The following is a 23,731-nucleotide window of genomic DNA, read 5'->3' as shown; positions in this document are numbered from 1 at the left end:
ATTGATACATAAACCAACAAGTACCAATAAATGAGAGTAGACACATCCACCATCTCCTTGACATTACAGACTACCTGATGGGCAGACGAACGTTTGTCTGAACGAGCAGAGTTACGTCCACGCTGCAACCTCCGGTTCTGAAGAGTGTGGAAGCGCCTTAAACTTGCATTGTCACATGGCCATCAGGGAGCGACTCCTCTGCTTGAGAAAAAGTCCAAGAATGTGACGGCCAACATGCCAAACTCAAGGCTTCAACACAGCAGTCCACAAACCAATGGGTGACGTCACAGTGACTACGTCCACTTCTTATACAGTCTGTGGCTCGGTCTGAAATGGCGGCTGGTAGTACTGGAGCGCAGCAGGGGACTGTGCTGTCTCCGTCCAAAGACTTTCAGTTCAACATCCGGTCAAGTTGTCTTACAACCCCGCAGTGGTCGGGTGTAGAAGTGTGAGGTGGGAAGAGGAACACAGGAAGCCGGTGGATGATTTGGGGAGTGGGCCTGAAGAGACCATCTGCTTCTTAACGTGGCCAAGACCACGGAGATGGTGACTGACTTCAGAAGGAAGAGGACGGCTTCACAAGCCTGGTGCATTCTGGGAGAGGAGGTTTGACGTGGTGGAGGATAACTAGTACCTGGTTTGTGACAGCATCTACATCGACAACTGAACCGACTGTACTGGAAGACCAAATCTGAGGCTGTCTAGAAGAAGGGGATGAGCAGGCATATCCTGAGGAAGCTGAGATCCTTCAGCGTGTGCCAGTGCATTGTGCTTTGCCGTAGTCTGCTGGGGGAGCAGCATTGGAGCCGGACACACCAACAGACTTTATTCGCTCATTATGGCTCCGTTATTGGCTGCAGACCAGGCTCCGTTTGAGTTGTGGTGGAGGGGAGGACACTGAACAAACTGTTATCTATTGAGGATTATAACGCTGCCCACCTTCTCCACGACCCACTGGACAGACAGTGGAGCTCTTTCTCTCACAGACTGATTCAGCTTCACTGTCACGTAGACTGATACAGGAAACCTTTGCTGCCCAAAGCAATAACCCTTCACAACACCTCACCTCTGTCTAACAGAGGACTCTCTGCTGTATAGTTCATCAAAACCTTTATACCTCAATGACCTTGCACATGATACATTTGCACATTAGTTTCTCACTATACCTCATTTAATGCAAATAATAAAACACTTTGCTATATAGTATGTTACCCCATGTTGGTATGTATTGATATGTATAATCCCTGTATGATGGTATTCGAGTATCGATGCCTTATTATGTGCATCACTTCAATGTTTTTTTATGTACAATGATGTGATGTACAGTTAAAACATTGAGAACATCAGCAGAAAGTCTAAGGTAGACCAACACAGCTAGAAAGTGCAGAAACATCTCTATCTTTACCCAGTTGTCAGTGCCACCACTGAAGCACCAGTGCTGTGCTGTGATAAATGGTCTTCCATTAACCTTCCATTAACGTCCAGACACCGGAGAGCTGCTCCCATCTATCTCTCACTTCCCACATCCTGACGTCCTTTTATAATCCTTTTTTTCCCTCTTCATCTCTCGCCCTCTCTCCATTGTCTTCATCCAGTCCGTGTGTGTGTGTGTGTGTGTGTGTGTATCTACATCTGTGTGTCTCGTGGGAGTGTAGGTGAATATTATGCGTTTTTCTTGATTTAAAAAAGAACTGTATTGCTTTATTCTGACATTATAAATGTGTCTTGCGTTCAAGTAGAAAGCTAATAACTGTGTGACTTCCCTCTATATGCTTCTCTAAACCATTAGACTGTTTACAATGAAAGATGTTCATTGGAGTGAGGATTAAGGGCAAAGGTATCCGAAGCACTCTGCTCTACGTGCGAAGTAAAAAAAATACTTTCTTCATTTATTTTGCAATAAAAATGCCTTTGCCTGTAATGAGCACTTTTTTACAAGCAGACTAACGGTCGGAGGAAGCTTTTTCAAAAAGCTTTAAAATCACTGGGTCTGAAACAAGCTGAGTCCACGTCTGTGATTTGCTCTGTACAAATGAAATATGTCCTTTTCTTCTGTTGCACTTTTCCCCATCAGCCTCTCTGCGATCAGAGTTGAACCACATCCACGCATCAGCCATCGAACACCTGAGACAAACACACCAACAAGAGTCGGCCACAGCCAAGGTGGAGCTGGAGAAAACCCTGGAGAACAACCGGATACAGGTAGGAACCCAGTCCGTCGTTGAAGCGTCTGCATCATCTGTTGGGGTCACACTACATCTACCAACACATTCACCGTCAGTCTCCAGAGAAGCTATTCTAGTAGGAAACACTGGAAAATAGATCTCAATATTACACACTTAAAGGGATAGTTTGGATGTTTTGAAGTTGGGTTGAATGAGGTAGTCATCCGTAGTCTGTGTATATGTGGACAGTGGAAGCAACCCAATGTTCGCCAGTTGAATGATTAAAACAAAAAAATGGGGTTTGATTTCATTACAATCTTCATGATTTTAGCCAAAGGTGGTCCTGAAGTGATTCGTTGATCAATAGAAAACTAATCAACAACCATTTTTGATGTCTTTAGTTATCTGTTACACTAAACAAGCTATGTTAAACAACAACATTGAAAATCTTTAAAGTTGTGATGGGCAGCTTTCACTATTTTCTGGCATTTTAAAGACAAAACAATTAATATATTGATCACAAATACATTAAGAGATTTAACTGACAGATGTTTAGATGATTCAGGTTTCTTTGTTTGTTTTTAATGTTTACCTGTGCCAGCTGTAACACAGAAATTAGATTAGCCAGTGTGCCTGAAATACCACCTGCCACAGACTCTCTCTCTCTCACACACACACACACACACACACACACACACACACACACACACACACACACACACACACACACACACACACACACACACACACACACACACACCCGGCAGGCTATCCTCTTACCATCTTCTTGTAAATCTTACTAATTATCCCAAACACCATGAGTTCCCTCTCATCGCCTTGTGATACAGATGTCCCAGCAGAGAAGCGCATCTGGTTGTATTCAATACCCCCCCCACACACACACACACTCCACCATCAGTCACTCTCATCTTTAGTTGCTAAGGCAATCAGGTCAATGAAAGTTAATAGTTAATAGATGATTACAGTCTGTACGGCCTGTCAGTCATACGTGTGCAGGAAATACATATTTCAGTCACTGCTGCAGCACACAAGCTTCTTTTTGATGCCCAAGTAGATTCACATTGTTTACTTTGGAATAAATCAAGAAAGAATTCAATAGGCTGACTGTTTATATGTAAACTAAATGAGCTTTAATTTATAGTGCTGGCTTCTTTTCGAATGCATGCACATCACAAATCAGCAAAAGCTCTGGTACTTTTAAATACTTTTCCCCTCTTTTTTTTAAGATAACTTTTTGGGCATTCATAGCTTGATTGGGCACAGCAGAGAATCAGACATGAAATCTGATGGCAGAGAGAGAGAGAGAGAAGGGATGAGATGCAACGAAGGATTTGAATTGGGAACAATTTCTGTGTCTCTGGCAGGATGCCTCACTGTTTGGCCACCCTCATTTGGAAGAGGCTTTATCCTTTCTGTCCTTTCACCATCTGCTGTTACCTCCCTTTGCTTGAGAATAATCCAGCAGATTTCACGGAACAAACTGTGACCCACCGAGTGAATTTTTCTTTTCGGGTAAAATGCTGCGTGTACAAATTGCAGAGACTTTGAGAGTTTGTGTTTACATTAATTCCATGTTTGCTCTGCCGGAGCCCTCATGGCACATAAGCCGAAACTTCCTGAGTTGAGTCATCAGAGCTCAGCTGCGAGCAGTCGTCCCGCTGAGTTAAATAATGTTTTTAGACCTCCAATTACTGAACAGACATCAGACGGGGAGGAAGAGGCTGATGAAGTACAGGGTGTACACATTGTCATCCGTCTCCCTGGAGATACTTTACGTGTTTGATCAATTATCACGTGATCAGCATCTCTGGACATCCAATATCTGTTCTGTTCTATTTCCATCATATCGTTCCATCTTTGATGTCGTTTTTAGTGTTCCTGACAACTCGCTTCTTTCTCTCTGAACATGAAGTTCTTATTTTTTCATCAATATAAGTAAAGTACCTTTCGAAGTGCTGTCGTTTTCTCTTGCGCCTCTTTTCACATTATTTTCCTTTCCTCTTTTGTTTTTGCGTTAAAAGTCCAGTTGTGATTTGGATCCCGTTGTTTAATAGCAGTCAGACCTGATAGTGGGAAAAGATACTTTAATCGTATCTTTACTCAAGGGCGAAGGTTTGGTTTCACAAAGAAATGGCAGCACATTCTGTAGTATAACAAACAAAATATGAGTGAAATATAATCCTCTGTGTTATTATTGCACTTTGAATTCATAAAATCACATTTAGTGTCCTTGATACAGATACTTTATGAAAGATGAAGTTGTTTTTGCATCATAACTGATTCATGCTCAGTTCTGCCATCCTTTTTTCTGATAATATTCCCTGTTGGTGAAAATATGACAGAATCATTTGTTGACCTGAAATAATGCAGAGGAGGTGGCGGTGCTCGTGTCAGCCCTGAGTGGCTTCTGCTGTCTCCCTCTCAGCCTCATCAACCTCCGATGAGAAGGTAGAGTGGACTGTAGTAGCTTGAGAGGCAAAAAAGTCCACAAAGTCCTCGCCCACTTCAACTTCAACCAGCGAGGAGAGCACATCCAAAATAAATATGCAAATGTTGAACGTGAACTCACCAAAACCGCTCGAACGCATGAGACGCCTGAATGTTCTGACAATTGTGACCTACCGGTACCGGTAAGATTGACTCGTTGTTTAACTGACAAAGTTGTGATTGTTTTCCAACGTGCATCTCTTCAAAATGGCTTGTTTATTCGAGATGACATAAGATAATGTGGAAATGGCATCAAACATGGTCAGGGACATTCATTCACGCACACATTCACTCATCTGGTGATTTATGGATGAGGCCTATCGTGAATTGGGTCGCCAAACACTGGTGAAAACAGTGCAACACTGCAATTGTCTACTAAAACAAAAAACCATCGCAATCTTAATAAAAGGTTCACATTTATGGTATTCTACAAAGAAGCCGTTCATTATATAATATTCTATCTGTCAGACTGGATGGATGAAATGCCCACCCGTCATCTTTAATACATTTTTCCATTTTCAGTGCGATTCAGGAGATTTGGCCGGCTAATGTCCTCGCCTGATGAATATTTAAAGAACCTATTTATTTTTCAAAGACTTAAAAATGAGAAAATAAGAGAGGGGGCGGCAGGCATAAAGACGATGGTGCACATTAACTCCTTTATTTAGCCAAGTTCTTTGGTGTGGAGGAGAATAGAGATTAGAAAGAGAGAGATGAAGTCGACCTCGGTGCCACAAACCAGCCCGTTCGTCTGCAATGAATGTGAACATGGAACGGATGAATCCGCTGTAATTTGATGAAATTTGCCTTCAAAGAAAAAGCAGTCCCCATGCAATAAATACTTCAAATCCCCTAAATGCATTCTCCATCTTCTTTGTTCATTTATTTTATCCTGTCATTGTTTACCCTTCCTGTTAGTTTGTTGGGTTTCCTTTGCCTCTGTGCCTCCTGTCTCTGTCTCCCTCCAGAATGAAGAGTGAAATGAGTAAATGAGTCATTAAAGGATTAATTGTGTTTAATTGCGGCGCTAGGTTTATGGATGGCAAAGAAATCTGCCAATGACATTAAATTAGGATGTTGAGGGAGACTCGGATGGAGACAGATAGTGAGGCAGGAGGTTGTGACCATGAGGCGATTATACAAGATTATGGCTTTTGGATATATGAACACAGCCCTTGAAATAAATAGTTATAAAGTGGGATGAGTTTTTTTGCAAAGTGGGGAATCATTAGTGAGCGATAACTTGACGATATTTAATCTGATTCTGGTGGAGTAAAGTGGCCCTCTTCTGGGAGTCTTTGCCTCTTCATTCAAGTCTCTAATCATAATGATCAATTTGGCAAACAAGGCTGCCGCTGCTCCCCGTCATGTAAAAGGGCTTTTAACACCGAACTTGACAGCTTTGCGTCTCGACGGCTGGTAGATCCTAATGACAAGATATAGCTGTTTTGAACTAGAGTATCAACAAGGTTCTGATACAGCAAAAAAAAATCTAATTTACAGATATCGGATCAAAATCTCTTACTCTATAACTATCAGTTCAGTCCTTGGCCTCCATCAGGTCAAAACTTTGGGTTTGACATTTTCATCGGTAATCTCATGTGTGGACCAGTGCTGTTATCTTAAAGCATGAGGGTGGTCTGTCGGTGGCCCCAAGCACCACTGGTCCCTGCTGAAGATTTAAATCTTTGAAAAAACAGTCCCATGTGTCTCGTTTCATCTTTCAAAGAATGCTCAGTCATTTCCTGAAACATTATACTCCATCACTTGACCTCCACCTTTGCTTCCGCCCAGAGAGGTCGTCATCTTCTTGTGTTTGTGACGTTGACCCACCATGTGACCAGATGACAATGAACCTTCTGAACCTGCCAGCAGCCCCCCTCTAACCCACATCCATGAGGCTGATTACCGCTGATGACGCCCATTCAATCCAACAAATAACCAGCACTTAAATCAACCAGCGCTCAAATCATTTCAAACCAGGTTTTTAGAAAGTAGCGAGTCACATCCTCATTGATTGAACCCTATCGAGAAAAATCACTTGTTCATTTTTCTCATGGGGGGGGGGGGGTTGCGAGTCAGAATCAGCTTTATTGGCCATGTATTTGTCTCCGGTTTCCACTCCGCTCTCAATGTACATACAGAAATTTACAAGAAAAAATATATATAAAGAATAAAAAAAAAGGGCAGCAAGTCATGACTGAGTGATGCAGACGAGCACCTGCATTGGTACTGGTGATGATTAAAATCGTTTTTTTTTCATATTTGAGAATAAATCAATAAAATGTCAGAGAACATTTGCCATGTGAGCCGGTACGCGCTTGTTTTACAAGATACATTACATACCTAGACAGCAACGCTCCCTCTCTACACATAACTTATCCTTGAAAGGTAACACTATCCCATCTGAGCCTTTTCTAAAGAGGCCCTTAAGTAATAAAGTCAAGTGCCACGGATATTGTAATTCATATGAACCATTCAGGGTAACGGCAAGAGTGGCTGAGTCTACACGTGGGTATTTATATTTACACTTCATTATTGGACAGTGAGTAACAGTCATTATTACCATTCACTGTCAGTTCATTCATTAACGCTCTGTCAGCATTTAACAGCCAGTGAGGAAGTTTGTCGATGAATCATCTCATATGATTATGGGCCTAGTTTGTGCCGTCAATAAGAAAAGAGTACATCTCTGTTTAAACGCCTTTCAAACACTCTGCTCGAGTTTTATAATTTCAGTTCCAGTTTATTGCTATGGAGGTCATGATTTGCCGGTTTGGTTTGTTTGTCTATTTATCAAACTGCTGACCCCGTTTTTATCAAACTTGGTGAAAGGGTGTAGCATGAGCAGAGGAAGAAGCCATTCAACTTTGGAGCGGATCCAAATCACAAGGCAGATATACGCTCAGTCACCATTGTTCACTTTGGTTCACATTGCGAGATCGGGCGTTTGCAATGGGCCTCTCTTCATACCCTTCTAGATTGTTATATTTCACAATACAAGTAGAGTCAAAAGTCAACTGTGCACCCAGTAAAATCAACCAGAACAGCCTTGCACTCAATCCTATAGATTTGAAGCTTGTCATATTCAGCTTTTGTTCAAAATGTTTTCTGAAAGATTCAAGTTTTTGTCCACCTACATTTACACAAATACAACATTTTACACAAAATACGGAACATTTACTCAAAAAAAAATATATATATATATTTTAAGAAGCTTCACCTTTAACTGTAATTCACATTGTGTGTACAATGTCACGAAGACAGCTGGATTCATCCGTCATCTATTTAGTTGGCTTAAAATGTTTGTGTTTATAAGGTTTATTATTCCTCACAATGCTTACAGAAATAATATGTTATACTATACACCAATGTTAACACAGTTAGCCAAAACCAGCTTCCTGTTACTATGTTAAGACATGCGGTGCCTGAGGACAAATGAGAACGGTAAATTGCTGTGTCCTTGAATTTTCCTGTAGTCGTCGAGTAATTAAAAATGATTATTGGACAAATAACACTGTGGGGTATCAACTCATTAAACCAACTCATTCCCCCCCCCCCCCCCCCCCCCCCTTCCTAGGAGCGCGAGCTGTTGGGCCGGATGGCCGAGCTGCAGGAGGAGGTCTCCAGGAGGAAGAACCACATCGCTCAGATTGACCACCAGATCCACACGCTCAACGAAAATATCAGCACTCTGACTAAAGAGCTGGAGCTCAAGGGCAAGGAGGTGCTCAAGATCCGCAGCGAGGCCAATCAGCAGATCAGGTATGACTCGGCACTCGGAGCACGACTGAAACAATACTGTAATGAAAGCCTCGGTTCACACTTGAGCTCGGAAAATGTACTTCTAACTGTTCATATCCTTTTAAAAACCAGCACAAACTGACTTCATCCATGTTTTTATCCATGTCTGACACGAGATGCATCTTCTTCTCTTTAGTTTCTGAAATAGTCATGTTCACAGAGTTGGAGTAATACTAGACCAGTGTGTTCACAGTGCAGTTTCTCGTAATACGCTGTAACCTGGCAACCAAGCTGCTGATTTCAGAGTGGTGGTCCGTGACTTCTCTATTTTGAGCATGTATGAAATGGTGGTGTTTTTAAGCTCTAGCTCCACCCTCAGTTCTTGCTGCTGATCACTAGTCAATCTGTATGATGCCTTTTTTTTTAAGAGATCGACCGATTAATCCTTCTGGCTGATTTTGAATTACATATTTCAATATAGACTACATCTGAGATCCTTTTTTTTCAGAAATTCTCCATAAAAACCTTCAACGCGTTATTCTCTCTGAGTTAGACATTGTGGGCGGTCCCGGTGAACAGCTGATTTTGCAGCAAGCAGAGAAGTGGTATTCATGTCGTATCTGACACCTTTTCAGTTTATTCAGTTATCGCTCAACATATGACGGAACACTATCAGCTTCTAGTCTACAATACAAGATCAATCAAACTGTTGTTATTATATCGGCCTTTAAAAAGCCACTGTTGGCTGACCTTTAGTCTTTTTGTGTTGATGAAGTTTGACTCTTTGACTTATAAGAACCAGGTATTTAGATTTTAGTTATTTTAAAGAAACACAACATTTTTGGAAATACTGGTATTCTCTCTCTGTCTGAAAGTTAGATGAGAAGATTGATACCACTCTCGTGTTTGGACCTGAAGTACAGAGCTGGAGCTCAGAGGCGGTTTCCTTAGCTTAGCATAGAGACTGGAAGTGCTAGCTTTGTTTTATCTGAATTTAAAAAAATCCACATACCAACACTTCTAATTGTGTGCTGCAGGCGAATTTTAGAGGTGGCGTGATTGCACACAAAGTCAATGGAAAGACAACACTGTGCAAATCAAATTCACCTGGGATACAGATACAAATTTCCATGTAATCGAGAGGCTTTAGGAATCTTTCATAATCTTAGAGAGATAAGAGAACTGCACAAACGCTGCAGCAGTCAATTTCTAGCAAATGATGCTGGGTGACATCTTGCTCCGCTTTCTTTCCGAACACACCTAAAAGCTCACCGATGAACAACTTGGATCTTGTGTGTTCTATTTCATCTTTCCCGGTGATCATCCAGGATTCATAGAGCCGAGGTACATCCGTATATGTCAAACTGTGGACAGTCTCATGCTAGCTGTTTCCCTCTGCTTCCAGTCGTTACGCTATGCTAAGCTAATCTCCTCCTGGCTCCGGCTCCATAATTTAACGTACAGGCACACGAGTGGTTTCCATCTTCTCATCTCACTCTCGGAAAAAAACAGTGGATAAGCCTATTCCCCAAAAGGTAAATCAGTTGAGAGTAGCAACATGAAGAACATTAATAACATATTATCATTGACATTTTCAGGATAGCGTTGACACACATTTTTTTTTGAAAACACAAAGAAATGCCGACTCTCAACTCTCTGTCCCGTAATCCCATAATGTTGCTGAATTTGACTTCTCTTATTATGTTCGGAGGATAATAGTTCCTGCAAGCTTAATGTGCTCCAGTCCTCATGAAAGCACAGCGAGATGAAAGAGAGAAAAAGAAAAGCCCAGACAAGGCAAATCAATCTCTCTCTCTCTCTCTCTCTCTCTCTCTCTCTCGCTTTCTCTCTCTCCATTATTGTTCGCTCTCTCTCTGTCTCTCTGTCTCTCTGTCTCTCTCTCTCTCTCTCTGTCTCTCTCTGTCTCTCTCTCTCTCTCTCGCTCTCTCTCTCGCTTTCTCTCTCTCCATTATTGTTCGCTCTCTCTCTGTCTCTCTCTCTGTCTCTCTCTCTCTCTCTCTCTCTCTCTCTCTCTCTCTCTCTCTCTCTCTCTCTCTCTCTGACTGGTATCAGGAGCCATTGATTAGTGTGAAGGTTATTTCGAATAAAAGCAAAGTGGAATCTATAATCATGTTGTTCCCTGCAGCGTATTATGAATTTTTTAAAGTGCTGTATGGCTAATGTGGCCCAGCTACTCATCAGAGTCAATCACAGAGTCACAAGCTTAATCACAAGCTTAATGTGCTCCAGTCCTCATGAAAGCACAGCGAGATGAAAGAGAGAAAAAGAAAAGCCCAGACAAGGCAAATCAATCTCTCTCTCTCTCTCTCTCTCTCTCTCCATTATTGTTCGCTCTCTCTCTGTCTCTCTCTGTCTCTCTCTCTCTCTGTCTCTCTCTCTCTGTCTCTCTCTGTCTCTCTCTGTCTCTCTCTCTCTGTCTCTCTCTGTCTCTCTCTCTCTGTCTCTCTCTGTCTCTCTCTCTCTCTGTCTCTCTCTCTCTGTCTCTCTCTGTCTCTCTCTGTCTCTCTCTGTCTCTCTCTGTCTCTGTCTCTGTCTCTGTCTCTCTCTGTCTCTGTCTCTGTCTCTGTCTCTCTCTCTCTCTCTCTCTCTCTCTCTCTCTCTCTCTCTCTCTCTCTGTCTCTCTCTCTCTCTCTCTGTCTCTCTCTCTCTCTCTATGCTGGCAGGCCCATGCGTTGCACATTCCTCCCTCTGTTACGTAACTCCCCATCTGAATCCTGGTCTCAGGGATAAAAATAGGCTGATAAATAAATAAATAAAGAGGAAGCAGGGAGAGAAGATGTGCGGCCCTCGGGGAGAGTTGGCCCAGTCGGAGTGAGAGACAGACAGACATCCTCCTTCAGCCCTCGCATCCCTTTCATCGGCCTTTTTTCCATGCTCATTTAATTATTATCATCTTTTATTCCCATTTCCCATCCTCCTCCTCCTTCTTTAGCTCCTTTTCCTCCCATAGCAAAACCCTCTACATGTGCAAACGGAACATTTTTGATAAGATGGTGAATTTAGTACACACTTTCTGTGCATGTGTTTTACGTTATGTTGTACATCAGTAAGTGTGATACCATACTTATGTTTGTGTGCTGTATTTTCACGTTAACTTATTGCGTTCCGCTGCTGTTTTGTGCAAACTCCAAAAAGTTGGATTTCTATCTTAATTACATTCACAGTATGTTTTCATGCAGTTGCGTTCTAGGAATTCCTTCTGTGCATTTATCTCTGTTTTCTAATCCAACCAACGTTTCCTCTGTGGAACAATCCATTATGTCCGCTGCTCCTGGGAGAGACGGACAGAGAGAGAGGACAGTCTGCAGGTCCCGATTACGTCTTAAACGGAACTGTCGGCCATTTAAAAAATGTTTGTTCTGCCTGAGCCACCAAGGGAGTTTTAATCAACGTTCTGAGCGAGCGTTACTCTGTCCTAACGCTTGCATTGTGACTGTTACTGGTACGGCTTCATTCAAACGGCTTCATTCAAAGGAAGGATGGTTATTTGTGGTGGTTATATTTCACTAATTAAAATCTTTATACAGCTACATTAATCTGACAGATTAGTTGCTTTACAGAACATTTTAATTGATGAACCTGTAAATAAGCACATTAAACATGATGCATTGCAGTCCAGTTAATTGAACTCACAGTGTATAACGATTCAAAATGAGGTCCACCTCGACCAGCTACCACGTTATAAAGTTCGGTGGCACTGAGTGAAACTCAGAAACTCAACCGTCCACTCTTCTCTTTCCCTTCAGGGCTCATGAACAAGAGTTGACGAAGAGGCACGAGAGAGAGCTCGCCGAAATGAACGCCGTCCACAGCAGAGAGACGCAGAACATGCTGTCAGACTTCAACAAAGCCCAGGAAGTGCTCAAGGACAAGATCTCCGCCCTTCAGATACTGTATGTACACACTATAAACACACTGTGTGCTTGTGTGGTCTCCAGACAGCTTTTCAACAATGGAGGCACAGAGGAATTACACCATAAGTAATTCTTAAGTCATGATTGCTGTGTGTGCGCAGATCAAACTATTCGTCCGAGATAATGTGATTGTGTGTTGTCACAGGTACCACATGGAGGTTTAAAGCAACAGACAGGTTTTCTCTGGGGAGAATAACACATGATGCTTTCACAGCTGCCTGAACACCTGGTTTCTACAGATTCAACTCTTTTTATCATCTAGTCGAGCAGATGATCAAATGTGGGAAACAGTCGTGACACGTTGTGCTTTCCTTTTGTTTGTTAACCGACGCAATCACTGCATCATAGAAATTAGGGCAGAAGTCAACACACAACAGCAGACGCATCCATGCGGACCGTCTTGTTGTTGCATGCGTCAGGTGAAGTGCAGTGGAAATGGCAGGCGGCTGTGATGAATTATGTTCTTCCCAGCTCATCACATCGCTCGTGTCACACGTTATAAACAGCTGCAGCAAGCACGACGGCGCGTGACGAAACTGGCTCGCCATGAAAAGGCCGCCCCACGAGAGATTTACCGTTGCACCCTCAATCTGTAACTGAGCCGCAATCTTCTGGAAACAATGTGTTTCCATTTGCAGAACAAAGAAAAACACAAAAAGATTCAAATGTCTTCACGAAATCGAAGGTTTAAGAAGGAGAAAACGCAAATGCGTACGTTGCCTCGTGCTCCTGAATCCGTATTCATGTGGCGCAATGTGCCTTTATGCACGCTGTCACACACGGTTCTGCAGTATTTGATTTTTTTTTTATTTAGAAAACTCCACACTTGTTTGACAAGTAGGTGTTTTTCAGACAACTGATTTCACCGTGATACACGATTTATAATAAAAGCTTTCATGTTATGAGTAAAATAATCCAGTCCGAGTCAGTTCCACACCCTGGATTATCTGCTGTATGCAGTCCTGATGTGCACATAAACTGTAAGAACTGTCCAGTCTGCCGGACATTTTAGTTTTCATATGGAGTCAGCGGAGCCTGACGTGTTCATCTGAACATTGTTGCGATTTGTTCGTCTGTTCGGTCCAAACCGTGGCATCGTATTACCGATACGACATCTTAGCTGACGGATAAGTGCAAGTTCAAATTGAACCCACAGAGAAGATTCAATGTGTCATCGCCCTTCAAGTGGACAAGCACAACATTACAAAATAGAAAATCATCAAGCATGATATAAAAAACTTGCTTCCAAAAATGGAATGGAATTCTGGCTATTGTCAGTGTTGTAGAATACTGAGGTCAAATACTGTAAAAAGTACCAGTGTCACCAAACACTTTTTTTGGTCGTTCACCTTTTTGATGAGCTACTAAATGCAAGAATTCATTTAACTGTATCCATTTCAAAACATCTGTCAGAAAGCTGTCTATGACGGGGAAGTGAAGACGTTATATCACCCTCTTCAGAGCCACCATTTACTTTGCAGAACATGGGAATAGCTGGTCTACCGCCTGTCTCGACCGGTTAGTTTGTTTGTGTCAATGTGTGATTTTCGTATCCGAAACAAGCGCGGCGTCCACCGCAGAACATTGCTTCCGTGCCGTTACTCCTGTCTGCTTCTCCGAACTGGGAGCGTGTCGACCGCCATCTAAGTTACTGTATTATATATGTAGCGACGACATCATGCAGAGACCCACGCCAGGTCACTTGAGAACAGTTTATTTCGAAGATCTTGGTAAAATAGCATTTTGACGCTAAAACATACGGACAGAATTTGAATGTTTGGACTTGAATACGTATAGAACATCACTTTTAAGCTACAGCATGAGATAAAAACCTCAAAAAGCTTTACAAATCAATAAATAATGGACCCGTTCTCCAAACCCCCCACGTTGTCAGAGGTCACCTTGGTGTCATCAGCTGCAGCTACGGCTCTGGCTGAATCAGCTCCAATGTTCTGCATTGTTTATTGGACTGGTCGGCGTGTCTGATTTGCTTCATTGTCACAACAATGGCACAATAAGCTCCCCGTTAAACCTTATCACTGGAGTAATGGAATGAATGTATATTATGTTATACACTGCATCATTTGTGCATGAATAGTATGTTATTATGGAGCATGCCAGGAAGGATTTATCGTTTATTATTTCAGTCTTCCTGTAAAGGCCATTGTCAGTGGTTTGGAAAATAGAACATCAGAATTATTCACCTTTTAAAAAACAAACTCAATCATGACCCCATGCGCTGGTTTTCCCCTGGATGGTTGGCCACATGCACTGTACAAAATGGAGTAACTTCAGTCTACATGTCAAATATCCTCAGGTGTAGCTCTTGCAGGGATCAAAGATGAGATATATACCTATGAAATATAGATTCAGGACATTTAGCCCAGCAAGTAGTGATGGCATTTCTTTTGTTTACTGCACATGAAGAGGGGAATTTATATTGTTGGTGGCATGCAGTGAGGATGTAGGAAAGGGTGAAGCAACGGCTGCAGTGTATCGATAGACGGGAAGAATACAAGAGAGAGCTGTGGGCATGTTGAGGTGAAGAGAATGAGAAGCAGAGTGTGTATGAGATGTGACATGGATGGCTGCAGGTGAAGACAGGGATTCACAGAAGAAGATGGATGGAGAAAGGAAAAAAAAAGAAAGTCGTTGAAAGGTACACTTTGCCGGTGGGCAGTGGAGGAAGTGTGTGTGTGTGTGTGTGTGTGTGTGTGTGTTGGGTCAGGAGACGTGCAGCGAGCTAACATCCTCTTCGGAGCTGACCTCCTTTCACTTTGTGTCAGCTGAGAGCAAAGCGCCACCTGCCGGACTGAAGAGGAAGTGCATCTAAATCGAGTTTGTTGGCCGTTATTACATCGACAAAGAAAATGCCACATTTAGACGCTTTGTTCCTGCACACAGTAATGCACAAGATCTATTGATTAAGAGGGTGTGACGTACAAAAACAAGGACAATTGGACAGATGCTGATACAATGAGTGGGGACCTAAAAATGCAAAAAGAAAAATCCACAAAATTTGACAGGAAAGGTGAAGAAGCCATTGGTTTATGCAGCACACCTCATCCTAAATAAACAACGTAACTAGAAGAGTAGCCTCAGCAGAGTGCAGATCTCTGCCAGGTGTGTCTGCAACGAATGAAAACAACCCACAATTGTCCCCCGTCTGGAAGGCGAGCGTATCGTTCTCCTCACACAACAGATCTCTCATCTTAATCTACGCTGCTGTCTGCACCGGCTCTGTGCAGTTCACTTTGTAAAGCCATGATGCACTGTTTTTTGGACAATGCAACTCAAGTTCGACTGACTATAGCTTTTTACTGAGATTTCAACCTTATTTCAGAGTCTTCATCAGAGAATGGAGAAATCTTTGTGGCCGTTGTGGTTTCAAGGACTTTGAGGATTTCTCTACCAAGTTGAGCATTTTTCATCTTTTTCTTACGGTTCTACAGATGGCAATGCCAGTCAGTTGGTTGGTCAATCCACCACTTTTGTCCTGATTGTAATATTTCAACAGTGGATGGATTGCCATGACATTTGTTTACAAACTCTCCAGGGGATGAAACTTTGATGATCCCCTGACTTGTACCACCACGAGGTTGACCCTCATGATTCTGGGTGAAATGTCTTGACAGATATTGGATGGATTGCCAGACATTCATGTCTCTTTCTGGGCGAATAGCAATAACTTTCTTCAGCACTTAACTTCTCACGTAGCGCCATCATCATGTTAAACATAGAAGTTGTTCACTACTTTACAGTCTTTACAGTGAATTACGTTTACAGACTAAACATGTAGTGACACAGTCTCCTTTCTGTGTTGATTTGACCAGTTTTCTGGAACAAATTAACTTCAATGGTCAGCAGTTTTTATTTTCTGTCTGTTTCTTCACTTTACCCACAAAAGAGGCAATTCTGTGGCTGTCCCCGGAGATAATCCACCGTCTTCTGTCGACTTAACTAAAACACAGACATTTAAAGGATGCAGCTGTGTCTGGCATGTGTAGATACTACTGTGCTGCCTTTACAGTCTGAGTACAGACTGTACATTATTGACGTTGTGTGTTATAGGACGTACAGTTTTAAAGCATTACATTAACTTTCTGTCCTCTATTTTCTTATAGTCTTCCTTTGTCTTCCACCATTATTTTCTATGATAATCCTCCCCTTAAGTCAGGGCTCTCAAACTCATTTTCACTCCGGGCCACATCAGCATCGCGGTCGCCCTCAAAGGGCCGGTTGTAACTGTAACTACTCGTAACATATTGGTAAATAACGCTCTCTGCATTTGATTATTGTTTATTTAAGTGCAAAAATATTGTACATGCAGTTATATAAATGTAAAAATATATTTAAGCACATTTCTGTTACAACTTAAATCCTTTTAATTTAGGGTTAAGAAACCCACATTACTCTATCAAAGATCAAACTATTGAAGAAAATATCAAAGACAAATATCAAACAAAAGTTATTACATTAACTTTGTTCAAAGCTTAAAATCCTTTCAAGGGTGCGTTTGCACAATCATGAAGTATTTCATGTGTTTTTAAAGCCACGTTTAAAGTAGTCTTCAATGTACTCACAATACATTTCCAGTCCAAGTGTACAGTAACCAGCCAAAGAGCTGCTTCTGTGACTGTGTGTTGAAGTATCTCATCATTTTGACTTTCTATCTCGGACCGGATTTGGCCCGCGGCCGGGAGTTTGAGACCCCTGCCTTAAGTGATCATGCATAAGGACTTAGCAGGGGACAGTTCCTCATGTCAGTTATTGATTATATCCGTACACCTCAGAGTGCATTATCACACTTGCACCATAAGTCACTTACAGTAATCAAAGGAAACATCTTCACACATAATTGATGCTTGTTTTAAGTCACTTTAAGTCGTGGTTAGGTTTGCGTAACCACTGAAAGTGACTTTACAGTTAGGACCTGGAGAATTATTTATGCAATTAGAAATGATAACATGCAATATAGTGAGTTTGCCAATGCTAACTGCAGCAGCGGCAATGAGAGGAAATGGCACCGCACGGCCAGAAGGTAGTGAAGATAACTGGAGCACTTTAATTCCAGCGTTTCCTCTTGACCATCAGTCATTGTCGGTTTGGGGTTTTATTAAAGTCCAGAGCAGTGGAGACTCCAAATCATCGTCTTATCACAGACACCACCTTCACCCAAAAATATGCTACTCCCAGAAAAACCACATCTTGGTTCAGCTTTACGTTTTCAAGCGGCGGTGTCTGTTAACCATGCAGTGGATAGATGTGGACTTCTCCCGCCCTGCAGCTTTTATTGAAGGACATCGGTTTGATGGCTCGCGTATAAGCCGAGCAACAGCAGGTGCATCTGTACAAACCATGGACGCATTCTCTTCATGTGATCACAGACAAAAATACCCCCAAAATATGACAAATGCCATGGGTGACACCAGACTCCCTGACACTCCAGCCGGGTGAGACAGGGGGTCTTCCTGCCCAGTGAAGGGTTGCTGATGCTGCGGCGGTCAGGCGTAAAACAGCTGGACACCAAACATTTGGCCTCAGTGTGCTCCTGCCCCGGAGGAAATTCTGTCCATCCAGCCAGTATTAAATAAAATATCAAATATTTGGATCCGATCGTGAACTCCACTAGAAAATATATTATTTGTCTTGGAGGAGTCGGCTGAAACAAATAACTCTGTGGAAGTGTTGGCCGCAGATCATGCGGTCAGATTCTTGGCCAAAGTCACTGTTAAGAACAATTACATTAGAACTTCAGTAGCACATCACTTACAGGCGCTTAGTTTTCTAGCCTGGAGAAAAACCCACTCTTGCAGTACAACGTAACTCAAACCGTACTCTGATCATGACTAGCTTTAATCAGAATCTGCCTTATCGGCCAAGCATGAGTCCGGCTTTTCATTGCCCTCAGTGTACTTACATAGAAATAGACACACAGCTAAAACAAGGACAAGAAAAAGCTACAGGGGATGTTCAGCGTTGTTGCACATTGGATTGTTCCTGACACTATGTGACTGATGCTCAGTGTTCATCAGAGTGACGGCCAGCGGGAAGAGGCTGTCCTTGTGTCTGCTTGTTTTGGCGTACAGGTGGTCTGTACTTCCAAAGACGTTGGAACAGGTTGTGTCCAGGGTGTGAATCGCGCACGTATGAGTCCTGAATGGAAGGCAGGCAGGCACTGAAGCTGCACTCGTAAATTCAATTTGATATTGACAATGTATCAAATTAAGACGGTAATTATAATTTGAAAGAAGTCGCCCGTGGTGGCGAAAGCAAAGAGGATCACCACCTAACTCTGTGGAGCGTTTCAGCATCTTTCAGCTCAGTGTTTTTTTCGAGCTGTTAACTTTCCTGTTTTCATCTAATTTTAACAAAGGTGCTCTAACAAAGCACCAAACAACAGATATACAAAGTTAGCAACTAGCTTGTGGACATTAACATGAACATCAATTACATGTGCTGTGTAAATAGCTCTCATGAACAGCAGGTCTATCATAACACAGGCTGTAGATCTACATTGTGGAAGAAGGAGCCTCAGTGAAATACATTTTAAAATCCACTGCTTCGTGTTCATGCTCTGGCAGTAAAGCGCTGGCAGGGCCTTTCTGAGAAGTTCAGAAAGAAACTGTGTGTGCAGTGCTTTTTCTCCAGGCAGCGGCACACACTCTCCTTATTGGTAACAATTAAAAAGAACAGAAAAATAAATCTATGAATCCTGCTGGACATAGTAAGCTTTCAAAAGATATTTTTATTGACAATCACAAGAGGATGAATTACTTTTTAAAAGTTGCTGTTGAGGCTTTCAGGTTGTCTCAACTGTCAATCAAGGGGTCTGGGACCTCCTGAGACCTTCACACTGAGCTCCTGCCGAGCACAGACACTGCCAGAGCAGCAAAAGAGACTCTGAGGAAGCGTCCGACACACAGGAGCAACGCGATGAATCGGCTGTCAGAGTAGCACAGACGGACCAGCGCAGCAGCAGGCCGCATGTCTGATGGAAAGTGCAGATCAGTGTGCATCAGCATCACCGAGCAGCGCTCCAGTGGCTGCTCCTGTACGCCGCTTGGACATTACTTTGAGCGGTTTATCAGGAAGACAAGCCGCCACGATGCTCGGCCTTTACCAAAGCGTGACTTCACGCTGCGGCGTAAATGTCACAGAGATACCCCTGTGCCGCTTGGACGGTGGCCGTGTGGGAGGTGAAAGGCTGTTGAGCTCGCTGTCACATAAGGAGCTGGTGAAGCCAGAAATAGGTTCACAGCTGAGCATGCAGCTCTATCTCATGCTTTATTTCCCAGTATTTTGGGTTTTACTGAAACTCGCTGAGCTTCAGATGTAGCTTTTGGTTGTTCTTGTTTAATTCTACACTTGTATTTTGGGATCTCAGGGGGTTGAAATATAGCATCCACCAAATTATTCATTTCATTTTTACCTCAACTAAAAATTATTTTTATATATGAATAGGTAGTGCTTATTACACACTCTGGAAAACACTTCATGAATACATCCTGGTATTGGTAACATTTAAAAGGCAAATTTCTGAAACTGAAAAGACTTTTCAAAGTGCATAAGTTAAACTCTTCGTGCAGCTGTTGCTTTCAAATGTCCTTTTTGTTTTATTTCAAAGAAATTAGTCATTTTCCAGCCAACAGTGTCACCTATGACGGGTTGTAAGAAGCAGCTGATGCCCGTTCTGCTCAGCGATCTTCAGCATCTGTTGCGTTTTGGGGGAAATGTCACAGAGTACGAAATTCGGAGGTTTTACCCAAGTGATGACTTCTCAGAGGAGCCGGGAAGAAAATAACAAAAGCCCATTATTAAAAAAGTATTTTGAGAATTCTCATAACTCATAGAACAAAAATAACCTCCGGTGGAACTTTTTTCTTTTTCTACTTGAACGTGCAAACCGCTTTAATGGTTTTTGTAATGAGAGGAGAAGAAGCCGGGGACAATTCTTGTTTTATTGATCAAAAGCTAATGAAAAACTAAAGCCGAATCACTCAACTTATTTCACTCCCTGCAGACACCCCTTAACTCGTAAAGGGTTCCATCTAATACACACACACACACACACACACACACACACACACACACACACACTGCAAAGATGCAAGATGTAACGGGTCCAACCTGGCTCCTACTCTTTTTTGATGTGTAATTGATTTTACACTGATGAGACTACACACAGAACCTTGGTCTTTCCCCTCAGGAGGAAGTTGTGAGCGTCTTACATGTGCATTCGTGGTGGAAGAAGTATTCAGATCCTTTACTTCAGGAAAAGTACAAATAGCACACTGTGAAAATATTCCACCACGATTGAAAGTCCTGCATTCTAAATAAACAGCAAAATAATAAGTAAAAGTACATGAATAAGTATAAAGTTCAAGTTCCTGAAGTACAAGCACCTCTAACTTGTGCTTAAGTACGCTGCTTGAGTAAATGTGCGCGGTCACATTGCACCACTGCGATTGTGTTGACATCGGGTGGTGTTCAGTGGGTCTCTGGTGCAGAACATTTCTGGTTTTGTCTCGCAGGCTGGAAGGAACGGAGGACAAGTTCAGGAACAGGGAGAGCCGTCACGAGGATCTGCAGGTCATCGCCGAGCTGAAGGACATGGTGTCTGAGAGGGAATCTCTCGTCAAGAAACTGGTGGTAGGTAACCGCCGATGATGAGGTCGCGTGTGGGTACAAACGACTCCTTCTCACTGTCATCCGACTCGTCCGTCAGGTTTTTGTTTTTTGTTCTCCTGCAGGACGATAAGAAGTTCTACCAGCTGGAACTCGTCAACAGGGAGACCAACTTCAACAAAGTGTTCAACGCCAGTCCCAACGTAGGAGTCATCAACCCGCTCATTAAGGTAGGCCCCGCTGTCCCGTAACACACACACACACAGGGGTCATGAGCCTGCTTCATCTCAGCACATGGCAAAGACGATATCCACCCCATCTCATTTCACATCCATCAGTGCTGATCGATCAGAAGGACAATCAGTGCTGACGTGTTGACACCGGTACTGTTGCATTGTGACAACCGTAGTCATTTGCAGATGTTATTCTGAGCGCTGTAACAAACGAGACCATTTGAAGGAGACTGTCGGCCTTTACCTGAGGGTTTTATGCCACACCAACAATAAGGGAAGCTGTTATACAGCGTTCCAGTGAAGGTGTACAGCAGATGGGAAAAGGGTAATGGGGGGAAAAAATCTATTTTAACAAGTAAATTTTTTTCCCAGTGCAAACAAAGACGGTGAAAGAGGACAGGAAAGAAAACGATGAACAGGATTTGTGGTGTTTTTTATCAGCAAAAAGCTTTTCAAAAGCATGAAAAGAAGGCCCACAGTCGAGCCTCCCAATGTCTCATTTCTTTACAGCAATTAAATGAAGGTGTGCAGTACAAAAAACGTGGAAACTCTGGATTCACCAGATTTAACTATTTCTGTTTGTTGAAGTGAAATGGAAGTGAATCTCTTGAAGTTTAAATGACCAAAAGTGTGTGTTCATGCAGGATCCCATCGCTCATAATGAGAAGATATGTTTTCAGGGCTTCTAGTGCTCCTGGAAAACACCACATCTCATTCCCAGCAGTACGTCGCAGTTGATTGCTCCCCACTGCATGATCAGTATATAACTGTTGACGCCATCGCTCGGGTTCTATAACTTCCAGTATTTTTGTTCCTGTCATATGTATCCCCCCCCCCCCCACATATCTGTATACGTGTATGTCGTGTGTTCACTGTTTTTTCCACCCGATTCGATTGTTCTCCCTGACTTTCTTTCCTCCAGCTCTCCTTTGCTTTCCAAGCCATTTGTTAGTGTGAGACGTTTTCTGCTTCGACACATCTCTCCTCATCTGAACTTCCATTCTGCTCAGAGCGAATGCTGCTTCTGAGACTGATGCTGAGCGACGCCAGTCTTCAGACTGATCCATTCACTCTGCTTTCGATCAACCTTTAAATCGGATCGAGTTAGCACGCTGCTCTTTTCCTGTCTCTCTCGCTGGATGGACTGTTTCGACCTCCGGGGCTCTCCCTGTACTCCATTTCTTCTTTTCTTTTCTTCCTATTTCCTTTCCAACTTCCCTGTTGCTCCTTTTTTGACCCCCGTGCCCCTCCTTTGCTTTTTTTTGTCTGTGTAGCAAAAGAAAAAGAATGAGAAAACAGCAGCCAGCAGATTCAGCGGCTCTCCTAATGTCAGGGCTCTGGAGGCAGCAGGTATGGGCGTGGGCGTGGCAGGTTCAGGAAGTGGGCAGCCCCCACTGCCCCCACCCCCGCCCCCAGCCCAGCCCAGCCGCCTAGAGCCCATCCCCAACTCCCCCCTCCACCACCTTGAACTCAACTCCAACAAACCTCTTCCCCCGCCGACCCCTCCCACCGAACCCAAGAAATTCATGAGGTGAGACCTTTTCAGCCCCGACGGGCAGCAGCTGGTCAATCCACGCATCAATCATCCAATCACAGGCCGCAGCTTAATTGGAGAAACCTGCTGGTTAAAGTGGTTAAAGCACTTTTAATGAGTCGACTCACAGCCTGAGTCGAACCGTGAATGTAGAAGCTGTACTTTAAGGCCTGAGATAAAAACCCACCAGGACTCTTGGATAGAAACAGTGGGACAATAACTGGTGTTTTACATTTCCATCCTTTCCTGCCAAATCTGGCCTTTTCACAAACCATAAGGAGCATGAAATCATTGTCATCACGAGCTGCCAAGTCTAAAACAGAGGCTTTCAAAGCACTCGAATGTTTTAAACGTTCGCTAATCGCCAGCTCCTTACGGGACGGTTGCTGTGCCCAGTTTCAGCCAGCGTTACAGACAAACCTAGCTTCGATATTGCCGGCTTAACTGACAACTGCCGTTGGCAGAGTTTAGTCAGCCAGCTACCTGAGCTAACATTAGCACCATTAGTCGGTTGAAAACGTCGTCTCCGGCCGTCTTTATACTGTTTGTTTTAAAACAAAACCTGTGAAAGGATCTTCAAAGTGCACTCGGTGGCTACATTGTGCTGAAAGATGGAGGCTGAAGCTCACAGCATTGTTCTTGGATTACAGTGTAGAACGAGTGACTCCTACGACACTGTATTTTCAAACACTTTTACACAAAGCCTTTTAGGATGAGGACGAACCAGCGTGGTCACGCTATCTCAGGTGATCCCTGTTAAAACTGTTCAGACCAATACAGACGAGGACAGAGCTGCTGAAGTGAGCAGCATCCAGGGCCAGAGAGGAAACACAACACAGTGGATGTGCTGCTTGTGAACAGGTGTTTTTAAAATGTAACTCCACAAAGTAGCCTTAGGCTTGGACAGCCCTGTCTCCTACAAACCTATGTTCCCATACAACCGCAACTAATCTACAATCTCAATTACGTTTAGAAGAAAACGTA

General features: G+C 43.0%; 1 protein-coding gene across 1 annotated transcript in view; it reads left to right on the top strand.

The window, feature by feature from the left end:
* The window catches only part of fam184ab (family with sequence similarity 184 member Ab), a gene marked incomplete at both ends in the record, with an annotated part of 117,087 nt that overhangs the window by 89,050 nt on the left and 4,306 nt on the right, over window positions 1-23,731 (top strand). Inside the window, 6 exons of the mRNA XM_079290235.1 lie at window positions 2,075-2,202; window positions 8,254-8,438; window positions 12,185-12,331; window positions 20,887-21,004; window positions 21,106-21,210; window positions 22,488-22,744. Of these exons, the coding sequence (XP_079146361.1) occupies window positions 2,075-2,202; window positions 8,254-8,438; window positions 12,185-12,331; window positions 20,887-21,004; window positions 21,106-21,210; window positions 22,488-22,744 (940 nt within the window). The remainder of the gene's footprint in view (window positions 1-2,074; window positions 2,203-8,253; window positions 8,439-12,184; window positions 12,332-20,886; window positions 21,005-21,105; window positions 21,211-22,487; window positions 22,745-23,731) is intronic.

This window comes from Melanostigma gelatinosum (assembly GCF_949748355.1).
Source record: "Melanostigma gelatinosum genome assembly, chromosome: 19".
In the NCBI taxonomy this organism is placed as follows: domain Eukaryota; kingdom Metazoa; phylum Chordata; class Actinopteri; order Perciformes; family Zoarcidae; genus Melanostigma; species Melanostigma gelatinosum.
Note: the sequence above shows the minus strand (reverse complement) of the source record. Positions and strands in the feature narration are given on the sequence as shown.